This window comes from Alternaria arbusti, assembly GCF_024043155.1.
Source record: "Alternaria arbusti strain BMP 1465 chromosome Unknown scaffold_1, whole genome shotgun sequence".
Lineage (NCBI taxonomy): Eukaryota > Fungi > Ascomycota > Dothideomycetes > Pleosporales > Pleosporaceae > Alternaria > Alternaria arbusti.
In genome coordinates, this window is record NW_026249941.1 from 2,118,373 (window position 1) to 2,132,602 (window position 14,230).

A 14,230-nucleotide genomic window follows, 5' to 3' on the forward strand; every position below is an offset into this window, starting at 1 on the left:
GATCTCTCACTCCCTGCACAACCATTCGGCTCTACTTCTTTGGCTGGCCTTCTTGTCCTACACGGAAGAACCACCCAGTTTCATCCAAGTACGTTGGTTTGGAGAAGTGCTAAACAGTACTTGTATAGCAAACCGGTACCGAAAACTATTCTTGCACTTTTACGAGACACTAATCACCGTCATAAGACTTGCTTCGTATAAGATGCATTGCATCGATAGGAGGATTCACCAGCGTTCACAAAAGACTAATCGCTTTGTCGCCTTTGAGCCTCGCTGTATCAACCATGCGTGGGATACGGAAAACAGTAGGCCGAAGGATCTCACCATCGATCAGCTTTGCCGTGCGCAAGCGCTTGCCAATGGTTCAAACTATCAACACCCAGATGAAGACATCATTGAGCGGATGCGCGCGAGAAATGATGTCTGTAGCACCCAGGAAGCAAACAGCCCCGAGCACCTCGCGCCTCCTTTACCTTTAACGCCGATAAGTTTGCACTCCGATGTTCTCGCCCGCAGTCTGCCTGTACCAGCCACTGACCCACCTAAGGCGGCTCCTACCATCTCACAAACACATCCATGCGCGAAACTCTCGTCAGAAGATCATATCTGGGAAGAGAAAGCATGTAAAGGCATCGCTCACAAGGGGCTGAGCTTGGACAAAGTCTGGGATAAAAAGACGTGGAAGCAGAAAGCCAACAACATCGAACGATTGAAGTTGCTAAAGGACGATGGGTACGACATCAAATCTCTACAGGCCCCGAAGACATCCGCAGATGCAATAATCGAGGCTCTACTGGCTCACGTCAAAGTACGGAAGGAGAAGAATCTGGATCTTGCAGCTTCTACAGCACTACATTCATTTCCCAGTGAGGAAGTACCAGAAGTAAGGAAAGAAGATAGCTATGACCCCATTCTAGCGAACGATGACGACACAGCGGATGCGGACCCCAAGGAAACTGAAGACTTTGTTCCATCGGATGCGACACCACATGGTGTTCCAGAGTTTGCGCACGATGAACCAGAATCGCATGATGAACCCGAATCCCACGACGAACCAAAATCGCACTCATATATCCCGCCCCCCGTCGCACAGCAAGCTGCGTTCATATACAGTCGACAGATTGGTCGTGAAATCTTCCGCTACGCTAGAGAGAAGAGAAGGATATTCCAAGACCCAAAGTCGAAAGAATCCTTCAACATTTGTATGGCGTCGTGGAGACCCTCACGAATCATCTTTCAGTCGCCGCCATCGGTCGCTCGACAGTCCCGCAAGCCGCATGTGTATATCAGCGCGCAAGGTATCAAGCTGATGATGTGGGAGCTTTCGCACATCACTTACAATCGTTATGAAGATGGTAACTGGTGCATCGCAGACCCCGACGAAATTGAAGATCGAAAGGGCGATGGATTGATGGAAGCATGCAACCCAGTAAAGGACGACTTTCGGTACAGAATCCGCATTTCCGAAACTCCGAAATTCCCCATGATCATCGAAGGAGAGACCATGGCACTAGTTGGTCTACTCAGACGTTTTCGTAAGAGCGGTATCAGCTACTACCACAAAGGACAGTATGATCCACAACGGATGGAGGTAGTCGCGTATGACAATGAAACTAGGCAATTAAGTGATGCCACCGAGACTGCTTTAGAGGATGCTGAAAAGATATTAGAGGCGGAACACGCTCTTGGTGGCGTAGAGGTCCATATTGGGTGGCTGGAAAGCTCCGACTACCTAGATAGTTTGTTCTAGGTCAAGAGCGCACGAAGTAGTACATTCACTGTGACCCGTCTGTAGCTCTACCAATTGTTTGATAAGAGGAACTTATGACGATACGGTAGTGAATGCGACTCGCGGCCCGTGCTCACCAACACTCCAAGCTCTGCACCAAACACTGCCCTCGTTGCCTTGATGCTGCCTGTGTGCACCCCCGCTCTCTAGCCACTTCTACGGCGAGGTCGCAGTCGTGAAATCACTCGATCATTTGCTCCCTCTCATACTCCTACCGCGACCGCAAATTTGAACCCCAGCTACACCCACAATGCCCGTACGCACCCGCAAAATCGGCGTCAACGACAAGGACAAAACCGCTCTCGCATTCGCCCACGATGACTTCCGCCGCCATTGGGTCTCCGGTCAGGTTGGGGGTGGCCGCAACACCGATTCAAGAGTCGCATTCAACCAACAAGACAACGGGTTCAAGCATCTAAAGCTCACCGTCGCAATGCTCTTCGACGCCAAAACCAACGAGGCACCTGACTTTTCCAACTTCGGTCCCGAGGAAGAGGCCAAATACCACGCGATGCTACGCAGCAAGCTCAGCCTTGCGAAGGACTACATACTCAAGGAGAAGGATCTGTCTCTCGACCCTGACCGCTTCGGTGCGCGCCACGAGCCGACGTCCCTAGCCCTCGCCGCACCGCCTATCATGATCGATCTCTATTCTCAGCACATGATCCGGCTCCTCCTCAATATCTCAGCAGAACTTCGCCAAGTGAGCGCGACTACTCCGGAAGACGAGGTCGAGACGGTGCTAGAGGGGCCGATGAGAGATTATCTGGAGTTCTGGGAGAGGTTGCAGAACAGTCTCTCATGGCAGCTTCCCGGAGAGGATCACGAGGCTAGGATGGGTGAGGCGGACAGGGCTTTGAATGAGGTCTTGGAGAAGTTGGTCGAGCCTTAGCAATTGGACGCATAAGGCAGCTTGGCAAGTCAACGGGGGTTAAAGGTGCGCTAGTCGTGCTTGTAAAACGACAAATTGACACGACTTATGAAGAATGGACGAATTTTGAGTAGTATGAACGTCTATGAACGTGATTTCCGGGACCAAATGTCCTATGTAATGCACTGCTGACAGAAACATGAACAAGATTGAACTCGAAATATCTTTGCAAGGCACGAAACGACTTAGAAGCATGGTCACAGACACCCAACCAGTAGCAAGAGCCAATTGTTCAGTGTCTACCCAAAGCTTGTCACCGTCCAGCCTTTGGCTTTCAAGTACGATCAAGCGAATAGCCGGTTTGCTGCCTGCTTCAATGCTTCCGGTATTTAGTTGCTGGATATCGGCACTGACTTTGCAAGCCCATCTTCGGCACTCTGTGTCGGCCCAGTGACTTAGTCAACGAGGGCAATGAATATGTTTTCTGTTGTCTGGGGGCGCTGCATATGTCGTCACTGTTGTTGTCGAGTCTTTCTCCTGGCATTTCACGCGCTAGTTCCCAGGCTACTCTCCTCTATTAATATATAAACATTGCTTTCTGCTCCAAGAAATCATCGTGGCGAAGCTCAACTCGACCCCTCGGCCAATAGACATTATATCGAAACGCGAAAGTTGTGTGTTCTGTTTCGAAATCGTCAGATCGGAATCCTCGAATTATCACTTCCCCATCTCCGGATACATAGAGGTAAAGAAAGGCTCTCTTTGTTCTTCGACCTAGGCTAACTGTTAAAGTCGTACAAAACGAGTACACAATATGGCTTCGACCACTACGATATATCCCAACACTCTTGAGGGTGTCAAGGAATTCTGCAAGGGTCGCAAAGCTCTTGACCTCGTCCGCAGCTTTAGCACTACTCCAATCCCAGGCGCACCGGCAAAGTGGGAGGACACGCTGGGAGTTTGTCTAGACCTCGAATGGTACAACCAACCTCCCGATAATCCAATGGAGACCATCAACGAGGGCGGCCTCGTCGTCTTCCCGATGAAGAAGCTTCGTGGCTGCAAGAGCCCAAGCGATTTCGAGGATCTCATTCGAAACTTCGCGGTACATCACCTACGCATCGTGGAGACGTGTCACATGCGGAACAAGGGGAGAGACAAGTTTGGTATCCCTTTCGGTGATACTGAGCTGAACCCAAGGTTTTGTCAAACGCGTTTCGTCACGAAATCTGAGGCCCAAGCAGTCCTGATCCAGTTCCTCGACAACCAGCGCTGCGACGACGGGTCGAAGAGGCCAGTGATTTTCTTTGGTCAAGGCCTGAACAATGATGAGCGCCAACTGAAGGAGCAATGGAACCTTAACACGGCTAAGCTTGACAGCATTGTTCTTACGATCCGATCGCTTGGGGCATTGGCGAGCCACGCCGGTATCGTCGCTGTCCCAGACAAAGAACGCGGTGAGAGCTTGCCGAGGTTCGTCGAGCTTCTTCGTGGGTTTCAAATCGATACAAGCAACATATGGCTACACAACAGCTCAAATGATGCGGTGTATGAGACGACACTGTTCTTTCTCGTTGTCCTTTTCCCAGTACTGTATCCGGGCACGCCTTGCAATCAGTTCCCACCGGACTGCACCATCGCCGGCCGTTCCATCAATGACTTATGGACCGATCTTGCTGAGGAGAAGAAGACCATCCCACCGCAGACGTGGGGCACTGCTCAGTTCTGTTGGTACTGCGAAAAGGCAGACGTGCATGACGCCGACGCGTGCCCTGTAAAGGAGACGATCGAGTGCGACATTTGCGCGAAAGCTCCTGGTCCTGAGAACAAGCGCTTCCGTAGTAAGCAGTATCGCTTTGGCCATCAGACTAGTCGGTGTACCCATCAGTTCAGGCACTACATTCCACCTCTGCCTGCATTTATAACCGACAACCTCGACCACGAAGAGCAGCGTGCTGTCTGGCGAGCCAAAGCTAGTGACAATGTTGCGGTCGGTGGGCGGATTCTGTTCGACAAGCTTCTGGCACCTGGGTACCCAGGCAGGATCGGCGATCGTGAATTGGATGCCGAGGACGAGCGTCGCGCTGAGGAGGACACGATGCTGTGGAGCTTGACAGATCCCGATGACGAAGAAATCTCTCGAGATGACGAGTAGTACGGCATTTGACGCGTGTCAATCGAATTGAGTGCGGGAGCATATTCGATCGTAGGCTCGGGGCTTATGGACGAGAGGAGGAACTTTTGCGTGTGTACAGCTGTCTTGTTGTAGTTTTAGTAGTCAGCCATGATAACGGTGTATAACAACTGTTCCAAAATCTGTCATCAAGCTCGACTGCTTTCCATGCTTGCTGTGTTGGAGAGAGTGAGCCCTGAACCGCTCTGGCTGCCACCCCTGGTAGGCCGCTGCATGGCCAGTTGGTCGAGCATTAGGCGCTCCATGCTGCCGATACTGATCGTAGCCTTTGAACAAGATGTGTAGTTTGGGACGAGGAGTGTGCACTGGACACAGCTGTTGAGATTGTGGCTGGGTGGTGGTATTGCGGCCGCTGGTTGCGACGCGTCGCAAAGTTTCGCCGAAGCAATGACGTCACCTCACGTGACCTTGGCATTCTCCGGACTTCCAAGGTCTGCCCGTCCGTTCCATATGGCACCCGCCAAAGCACTCCCGCTCGCAACACTAGCTTCTGAGAGCACGATTTATTATGTGTCTAGCAGACCAACGCTATCGAACGTTCGTCGCGGCCTTCCTAAAGTCGACCATCCCGAGGTCCCTTTACAGATCATCTACATTGACAAAAGTGTCGTTGACAATAGCCTCCACCTGATTTCCGAGTTCACTATCAGTATCAACACTTACGCTCTTCATCATCTCGCGCCACAGCTCAGTCCTTTGGATATAGTAGACTTCTTTTAGGCATACCAAGTAGTGTTTGCTGTCACGGTCGATCTCTCCGCACTGCTAGTGGTAAGAGCGAAGTTCGTGTTGATGGTGCAAGACCGTGCGGACCAGCATTTGGGCTTTTTCTGAGATCATGGGCTTCGAAAAATAGTCCAAAATGATCTTGACATCTGTGAGAGGTGTCCCGTCAAGCTCGAACCCGGGTGTGCTGCAGAGCTCTGGGTAAGGGTTGACAAATGCATTCGTGTCATCTACTCCCGCTTGTGGGCTGCCGTGCTGTGAGGTTTCTGCCTCGTCAATAGCAGCATTCTTGATCATTTCAAGGTAGGAATGGAGGCACCTTAAAATGAACAGAGATTCGCGTTTCGAGATCGGGTCGGGCTCTTTCGCTGGAGATGTGTGTATACGGAGGATATCTTTCTTTTTGGTGGAGCTGATGGATCGCGGCTTTCGCTCATAGTCACCACCTATGATTGGTGTTCCTTCGATAAGTCCTTGATCAATGCGCTTATTGCGACAAACGACCAAAGCCTCTGCAAAGTCCATTGCCGTGAAGTCTTTCCAAGGCGCATTGCCATACACACTGACGTCTTCGCCCGCCTTTTGTAGTGCTCTAAACATGTTGCCCTTGTTAGATCTTCCTACCCATGACCTGGCCGTCCAAGCAGCATCAGGGTCTGTGCCTCGCTCTCTTGATACAGTTGGGGTTATGGCAGTAGATCTGGATTTTGAAATGGAAGAGAGAGTCAGAGATGAATTAGACTTGTGAACCTTTCCTTGACTTCCGGATGGTGCATACGCTGGCGCATCTTGATTTGTGGTCGACATGACCGGACGATAGAGTTGAAGATCTAGACACTAGTTTAGCAGAATGCTTAGGGTTGAGAGAAGAGTAGATCAGCATAAGGTCTGGTAGGGTATAGTTAGCATATAGAGTGACCAATTATAGTCACGAACCTTCTCTCTCACTGGCCTAGGTCATTGGCAAGACCCCCGTCAGCGAAAACACCAGTTCCCACCAGGTCTCAGTCACAGATTGTTGTGTCCTTTCACTGTGTTTATCTTAGAGCACACGAGACATTCAAGAATAGCTCTTTCTACGAAACATGACGCCTCGCGTGATAGCGGCCTCTCTTTCACTACATCGAGATACGATATCTCTCATCCATATCTAACCTCACCAGCGCCCTCCCTGAACCAGTCATCGCTAGCCAGCCCTTCATCAGCCGTCGCATAGTTTATAATCGTACTCTTCGATGTTGTATATGCATTGTAAGCGTCGATACCGTTCTCGCTACCCACTCCTGAGCTCTTGATGCCACCCCACGGAGAGCTTGGGTCGTTACGATGATGCGTGTTGACCCAGCAGATGCCACTCTCGATGCTCTCTGACACGCGGAAAGCTTGCGAAAGATCTTGCGTCCAGATGGCTGCGCCTAGACCGAATTCGCTATCGTTCGCAAGCTCAAGGGCCTCTTCTTCAGTGTCAAAGCCTACGACGACAATGACGGGACCGAAGGCCTCTTCCTTCCATATGCGCGTATCGACAATCTTCTTTGTAGTGCTATCCGTCAGTATTGTTGGTGGATAGAAGTAGCCTTTCGAGAAGTCGGTATCGTCCAGTGAAGATTTGTGAGTCATCCGTTGGCCACCTGTGACAACCGTCACACCTGCATCCTTTGCGTCGTTGACTAGTGTCTCAACGTTGCTGAGCTGTTTCGCCGATATGAGGGGACCCATCATAGACTCCACATTCTTCGGTGAGCCCATCCGCCTCTCAATGCTCTGCACCTTGGCTTTCAGCTTCTCCACTACCTGGTCGATGATGTTGTTCTGCACGATGATACGCGTCGCTGCCACACATGTCTGGCCACTAGCTATGAAGCTTGCGAACACAATGCCGTTGATTGCAAGATCCATGTGCGCTTTTTCAAACACGATCAGCGGAGCCTTGCCACCAAGTTCGGCGGTGTAATGTGCCAGGTTGCGTCCTGCGATGGCGCCAATGGCGCGTCCTGCTGGTGTGCCGCCAGTAACATCGACTTTCTTGATGAGCGGATGCTCCACAAGAGCCTTTCCGGTCGTGATGCCGTCGCCTGGCAACACTGAAAAGACGCCGTCGGGCAAGCCGGCCTCTTTCAGAAGCTTGCCAAGCTCAATGCTGGTGAGCGGCGTCAGCTCGCTTGGTTTCAGCACAATGGAGTTGCCCGCGGCTAATGCGGGTGCGATCTTCTTGACAGCAATCAACATTGGGTGGTTGAACGGCGTAATTTGCGCGACTACACCGAGCGGCTTACGGTCAACCCAATTGTGTAGTTTACCGACGGTTGGCAGGACAGAGCGCTCTTCGGTTCGTATCAACGCGGCGTAATATTTGAACCATTTCGTAAGAGTCGGAACTTGGGCATTCATCTCACGGATAGCGCGTCCGGTCTGCTGTACCTCCAGCGCGATAAGTCTTGGGAGATTCTTGGTCAGAAGTTCTGCGATTCGGTCGAGCGTGTCCGCACGCACATGGCGCGGGGCTTTCGACCACACACCCGATTTGAAGACTTTGTGTGCAGTTTGAACAACATCCTCGACATCAGCCGCAGATGCAGCATGACAGTGCGCGAAGACCTCCCCAGTCGCGGGGTCTTCAACAGCGAGCCTGTGATGCTGTTAGCAATTGGGGTGGGTCACGAATGAGGGGTCCCGCTAACTGACTGCTCCGCTCGACCTTCCACCTCTCTTCCTTCCACCCACATCTTGTATGCGTTCCCCATATTGGTCATAATACGCGTCGTAAGGAGCAATGTGTGCTGCAAGAGTTTGGAGATGGCTGGGAAGTTGAGGTGAGTGAGTCCTTGGTAGCGGAGGTGGCCGACGAAGAGTGGACCTCAACGATAAGTTAGCGGCGGCTAGAGACGTTTCGGCATCCAGAGTACCTTCCAGATTAACGACATGCTGGATGTAGTATTAAGCAGTATCAGGGTTCATTTTAGAGGGATTCAACATCATCGATTATGATTATAATACAATAATTTGGGTATCTTTTCCAATTTCGCCATTCTCAGTTGACCACCATATTATAACAACGCCTGAAGAGACCCGGCGAGTACAAAGCGGAACCAGATGACAATTCCACTATTTCAGATATGGCGCGAGGCTCGAAAATGAGAGAAGTAATCATCGCCGCCGGAAGCAGAAACAAGGGAACTTTCATTTTGTCCTGATCAACCTGGAATTCATGTCAATCCAAGCACATGTCTTCCCTTCTCGTTACCCCTCCCACAGTCCAAATCCCTCTTCACTTCACCCTCAGCCCCATGTGTCTGCAGAAGCTCAATCAACATGCTTCTCTCCTTGCCTTCAAGTCTCACCGCTTTGAGGGCAGACTGTAGTGGTGTACGTCCATTCTTCGCCTCAAAGTTCACGTCCACACCAGCTTCAACAAGGTACTTTGCTATCGCAGACGCACCAGGCGTCCTGCAAGCAAGATGAAGTGGCGTTTCTCCATCATGATCAGGGTTGTCGATCGAGTGACCCAAGGAAGCAAGGTAACGGACAGTGGCGAGCTGCCGTCCTAATGTTGCGGCATGCATTGCGGAGTAGTACGACGATGGTGCTGGATTGACACGAGTAATGTCAGCCCCAAAATCCAAGAGAAGGGTAAGAATGTCTGGCGACATTTCGTACGCTACTCGAATGAAGAAGTATCCGAATTCTGGGTGCGTCGCCATGGGGTTTGCGCCTTCCCATATCACCCTCTCCACTTCGGCAGCTGTCGCTTCCGCTGGTATGTTTGACAGGATTCGATCTACCGCCGCCCTCTGGTTCGGCTCCAACTCTTTTCGTTTGCCCTTCGTCACAGCTATCCGGTCCGAGGTGATCTTCCTATGAAAAATGGAGACGTCTGAGCTGGACAGCGTTGATGTGTATTTTGATGCTTGTTTTGATGCGTGTCTAGACGCAAGTTGTAGCCGAGTACTCGCCTTCCCTGAGAGATCAGTACACCAGCTATATGACTTTTTGAGTCGAGATTCCGGTGGTACTAGTGTAGGACTGGATGCCGCGCCGTCGTCAGTGTAGAATGTACCGCGCGATGGGGTGATGTCTTCCCGGGATGGCGGTATCAGAAGTCGCCTGGGAACAGATGTTTGTTCAAGTGCGGCATAAGAGAGAGTCTGCGCGTCTTCAAAGGAGGGAACGTTGGCGAGCCATGTACCAATGCCGTCATTAGCGCTGTTTCGTGTTGAAGCTTGTTCGTGGGGGCTCTTCCTGCCGCTTCGAGGCTCCTCGCCAAGGGCGGGCTCTAGGGAATCTGGACGTGGGAGAGTAGTCCTCTTTGCTAGTTGTGATGCAGACGGCCCGTCCCGTTTAATAGCTGTGATACATGATCGAAGCAGACGGACAGCCTGTAATAGTGAAGACAGTTTGTCGCGTGCTGTTTGATTCACGTAAATCTCATCTGTATCCGTCTTCTTCAGCAATTCATCGCTTTGCGTGATGAGATCGCTGACAAAATTTTGAAGTAACGAATCCATCGTATCCTGTTGGCAAAATCTAAGCTGAGTCAGTTTTCGTGCAATGCTCAGTCGTTCCTGGTGCAAACAACTTACAATGCGACATAGTCTAGACACAACTCTAGCACCACCTTTGAGGCGTCAAGATCATGCCGTAGATTCACCAAAGGTCCGTCCTTCAGCACACGCCAGTCCTCTTTTGGTTTACTACCACACGAGAGCTTAAGAAAAGCCTTATGCAATCGTTCACAGGTATCGTCGCATGAGTCCAAAACTCGCGAGACAGCATCGATCAGAGACGCCGGCAGCTCGGCCCACTTTGCCGAAAAGTCGTCTTGCGCAATACTCAGCCCAGTTCTGATCACGAGCAGATCACTGTTGATCTTGTTCAGATCGTGACGAGCATCGCGGAATTTGCGAGCAAAGCTGCTGATATCCGGGATGACCTGTTTTGGGCGTTAGCGCGTGTAGGTGCAAAGTTGAACATCTGAAGCGGCTACCTGGGCGATCGAAGTTCCTAGCGCAGCGCATCGGGCAGCGACTGTACTAGGACGCGACATTAGTTTGGATGCGCGTTGACAAAGTTGATGCTAATATGCACTTTGAAAAAGACGTCGAGGGCGTGGCCGGGCTGTCGTGGCTGTCGTGTTTGTTTTGGGGACGGCGATGCCTGTCGGCGATTTTGAAGGTGTGTTGGCTTGGTCGGAGCTGACGAGCTTGTCACATCGTGAAGTACTGGCGTACGGCACGGATCTCAAGCTCTTGCGTGCCCGCCGGTTACTTGGTGGCCCACGACGTTGGATGCGAAAGGGGGGAGACACAGATCACGCTCAGTTTACGAAGAAAATAGGCTGCGCATTGTTTGAGGGAGGGTTGGGTGTTGTTGGGCTTTGCGTCTCCAGAGCGGTGGCTAATGCAAGAGACCTGCCTCAAATTGCGGGAGTGCAGGTGAAATTCCCCGTCTCCGAAAGCCACCAACGACTGGGCTATGGTGTTGCCATGCCTGGGGGAATAGGAGACAAGTCGCTATTGTGGGTTAGGCGGGGCGGGAGGCGCGCAGGGGAACCCGGTAGTGGAAATGAAGCCGACTGGGCAGTGGAAACATTAGATTGTCGCGTCTGCGAATGCGAGGACATCAATTTCAATTTCGCATCTTTTTTTCTTTTTTGTACATACTTGCTGCACAAGCGACTCAGTCAACAATGCCAGGTGGCAAGAATGAGAGGTAATCGACCGGGGCGGGCTCTATCCCATCAGCTTGCGCAGTGAGTCGCACCACGTCACCTTGCCGAACCTCAACACCTCTGAACGTGATGCGCGTCGCGGAGTGCCCATCGAGATACACGCTCGGCGCGTGTCCCAGCTTGTCTTCCAGATCCCCCACCCAGCTACCCACGATCCGATCGCCAACCTCGAGTTCGTACTTCGCTTTACCTCCAATCAAATCGTAGTAATTGACAGCGACGTCGTACGTTCCCGAGGCGAATGTGACATTAGCGGTCGCGACGCCCGTTGTGGAGTTTGATGTGGTGACGATAGCCGTATAGCCGGAAGCTGTCTCAAAAGGGCTTACGGCGTAAGTCATGAAACCTTCGAGCATCATGTCTTCCGCCTCAATGCGATACGGGTGATTGCCCACGCGCTGGTTCTCGTCCGCTATCTGTGAGAGATTGTGGTAGAACTCGTTGATCGCATCGCGCCAAACTATCGAGTGGCCAGCTTGGAACGTTTGCCTGAACAATACATGTTCATATCGCTCATCGTCGATCTTGCCCTTCAAGGACTCCCATTGCCCGACAAATTCCTGCGCAACACCAGCACCTTCGTAGTGAGCGTCGTAGAAGTGCTGAATCACAGTCTTGTTGGATTTCAGTCGCTGTGTATACGGAACGTGATGGAACCAGAGCAGTAAATTGTCCGGCGTCGATTCAATATCCTCATAGATTTGAGCAACCTCGGGCGGGTATTGTCCAGCATTGCCAGTGCCGTTCTTCACGGTGCGGTCCATGCCAATGCTGAATGCATCGGCGCGCGTCCATTGACCCCACCCATTCCCGTCTTGCGAAGCAGGGTTTGGTCCAAAGTGTGTGTACAAAATGTCAGTCAGTGTCTGAATGCCGAGATTGCCGCTGTAGTTTTCATATGCGGGCCACGACCTCATGGACATATCGGTGATGGTTTCGAGCACGTCCGTGTGAAAGCCAAATGTCAATCGAATCCAGTCTTGCAGGATAATCTTCGGGTCAACGGACGCGTCCCAGGCTAATCGACCGTACGCATACAGGTTGGACATGGCTAAATGTGAACCTAGCCACGTCGCATTTGATCCAACTCCTGTCACGCCTGCATAACCACCCAGTGGTCGTTTGAAGCGCTCACCAGTGATGATGTCTTTGACTTTGGAAGACTGATTGTCAGACCTCATATCAAACTCCAGGATCTCTTTCCACTGTGGGGCCAGATAGACTAGGTGGCAATTCTGGCCGAGATACTCGGGCGTGATCTGGAGCTCGATAGCTGTGCTCGTGTGCCGTAAAGATCCAAACAGTGGCGATGCTGGCTCCCGAACCTGGAAGTCAATCTGTGGGGAAACAGAGATACGTTAGTCTGCTCTTGGATAGATAGCGTCTGTAGACATACCGGGCCGAACTTGATCTGAACAACTACGTTGTCGTCGAACTTTCCATCTAAATGCTGAAAGAACTCCAATTGCGCATTCGCCCTGTCGTTGTACCAGTTGGTCTCATTGATGTGGTTGTCATAGACGAAAGCGCGGAACATGACAACACCACCATGGGGTTTAGCTGCCCTCGCGAACATGTTGGCGCCGTCTGCGAGTGTTCGGTTGTAGGTCAATGGACCAGGCTGTCCTTCTGAATTTGCTTTGACGAGATAACCGGCCATGTCTGGAACCTTGGAATAAATCTGGTTGGTGATGTTGGCCCACCATGCATCTACCTTCGGGTCTAGAGGATCGAATGTGCCTAGACTGGCATTCGGAGATGCGAAGTTGAGGGATATGCCAAGTTGCACACCCCATGGTCGCATCGCATCAGCGAGTCTACCAAGGCCTTCCACGTTGCGATCGTTGAGTAGCGTAGCGTTTGCGTTGACGTTGTTGATGATGGCCCCGTTTACACGAATTGATGCCAGCAGACGAGCGTATTCAGCAACCCGTGTCGTGTTATCTACGACAAATCCGTCCCGGAAGAACAATGAAGGGCCAGCATACCCTCGTTCGATACTGCCATCCATATTGTCCCATTCATTTGTCCATCGGATGGGTACTTGCGGGTTGTATACCGTTGAGGCAGCCGTGACGTTATCTTGCGCGAGCTGAGAAAGATATTCAAAGGCTCCATAGAGAGCACCGCGTTCATTCTGTCCGATGATCATGACTTTGCCAGGGGTAGTTGTGCTGAGGAAGAAACCATCTTCGTCCAGGTTCTCGCATTCATCGATGCTTCCGTATGCGGCTACGTAGGCGTCCCATATTCCGACGATGATGGCAGACTGACTTTGGTCTGCCGTCGAGCTGACGTTGAGCTTTCGTCCGATGATGCCCTCTACGCCTCTCTGAAGCTCTTGGCCTGCGGTGTAGACAGGGCTCACTTTCGTGCTGTTCAACGCGATGATCGCCGGGGGTACCGATTGTGCGCATGGCCCGTCCGGTATAGGAGCATAGCGCAGCCAGCCTTGTGAGCCATCTTCGGCTACAGCAACGCCCAGCACGCAAAACAGTGTGGTGAGTAAAAGTCGCATGATTGAAGCCAATGGATAACGGTCAATATCCACATACTGGCCGCCGTCCCCAAGATCATTTATAGGTCACCACGCTTTCCTCATGACCAACACGTCATTAGCACATTTACGGCAGCAATTGTCGTGACATCTCCCACCGAGGAAACAAAACGAAGTCTAACGGTCGCACCGTACTTCAGCCTAAAAGCTGGGCGTAAGTACAAGATCAGTCAAGCGTGCGGAGGGCGGCTCAAGCTTTACTGGCTGATTGTGGGGATGAATGGCGGGGATCGGAGAGATCGGCAACAACTGGCTGAAAAAGTCCGCCGAACCGGTTGACAGCCGATGGTAGTGCGCATTCCGATCGTTGTACGCGTGGACGAAAGCGCCGCAGACTTGATGGCATGGAAGACGGTGTATGGTGG

General features: G+C 51.7%; 7 protein-coding genes across 7 annotated transcripts; 3 read left to right on the forward strand and 4 right to left on the reverse strand.

The window, feature by feature from the left end:
* Positions 1-284: 284 nt before the first annotated feature.
* On the forward strand, positions 285-1,750 carry J4E86_000769 (uncharacterized protein; the record flags this gene model as incomplete). The annotated part of the gene is given in 2 exon segments (XM_051441342.1): positions 285-305; positions 317-1,750. 2 exon segments carry the CDS (start codon positions 285-287, stop codon positions 1,748-1,750), a joined length of 1,455 nt encoding a protein of 484 aa, XP_051307513.1.
* A 289-nt stretch (positions 1,751-2,039) lies between these two features.
* J4E86_000770 (uncharacterized protein) lies at positions 2,040-2,681 on the forward strand (the record flags this gene model as incomplete). The annotated part of the gene is made up of 1 exon (XM_051441343.1): positions 2,040-2,681. The coding sequence occupies one exon, from the start codon at positions 2,040-2,042 to the stop codon at positions 2,679-2,681; it is 642 nt and encodes a 213-aa protein (XP_051307514.1).
* Positions 2,682-3,474: 793 nt separating this feature from the next.
* Positions 3,475-4,815, forward strand: J4E86_000771 (uncharacterized protein; the record flags this gene model as incomplete). The annotated part of the gene is made up of 1 exon (XM_051441344.1): positions 3,475-4,815. The coding sequence occupies one exon, from the start codon at positions 3,475-3,477 to the stop codon at positions 4,813-4,815; it is 1,341 nt and encodes a 446-aa protein (XP_051307515.1).
* A 618-nt stretch (positions 4,816-5,433) lies between these two features.
* Positions 5,434-6,180, reverse strand: J4E86_000772 (uncharacterized protein; the record flags this gene model as incomplete). Its single annotated transcript, XM_051441345.1, has 2 exons — positions 5,434-5,616; positions 5,668-6,180. 2 exons carry the CDS (start codon positions 6,178-6,180, stop codon positions 5,434-5,436), a joined length of 696 nt encoding a protein of 231 aa, XP_051307516.1.
* A 540-nt stretch (positions 6,181-6,720) lies between these two features.
* On the reverse strand, positions 6,721-8,333 carry J4E86_000773 (uncharacterized protein; the record flags this gene model as incomplete). The annotated part of the gene is made up of 2 exons (XM_051441346.1): positions 6,721-8,209; positions 8,266-8,333. The coding sequence occupies 2 exons, from the start codon at positions 8,331-8,333 to the stop codon at positions 6,721-6,723; spliced, it is 1,557 nt and encodes a 518-aa protein (XP_051307517.1).
* A 453-nt stretch (positions 8,334-8,786) lies between these two features.
* Positions 8,787-10,624, reverse strand: J4E86_000774 (uncharacterized protein; the record flags this gene model as incomplete). The annotated part of the gene is made up of 3 exons (XM_051441347.1): positions 8,787-10,104; positions 10,161-10,510; positions 10,565-10,624. The coding sequence occupies 3 exons, from the start codon at positions 10,622-10,624 to the stop codon at positions 8,787-8,789; spliced, it is 1,728 nt and encodes a 575-aa protein (XP_051307518.1).
* Positions 10,625-11,256: 632 nt separating this feature from the next.
* On the reverse strand, positions 11,257-13,826 carry J4E86_000775 (uncharacterized protein; the record flags this gene model as incomplete). The annotated part of the gene is made up of 2 exons (XM_051441348.1): positions 11,257-12,645; positions 12,705-13,826. The coding sequence occupies 2 exons, from the start codon at positions 13,824-13,826 to the stop codon at positions 11,257-11,259; spliced, it is 2,511 nt and encodes an 836-aa protein (XP_051307519.1).
* Between the last annotated feature and the right edge of the window lie 404 nt (positions 13,827-14,230).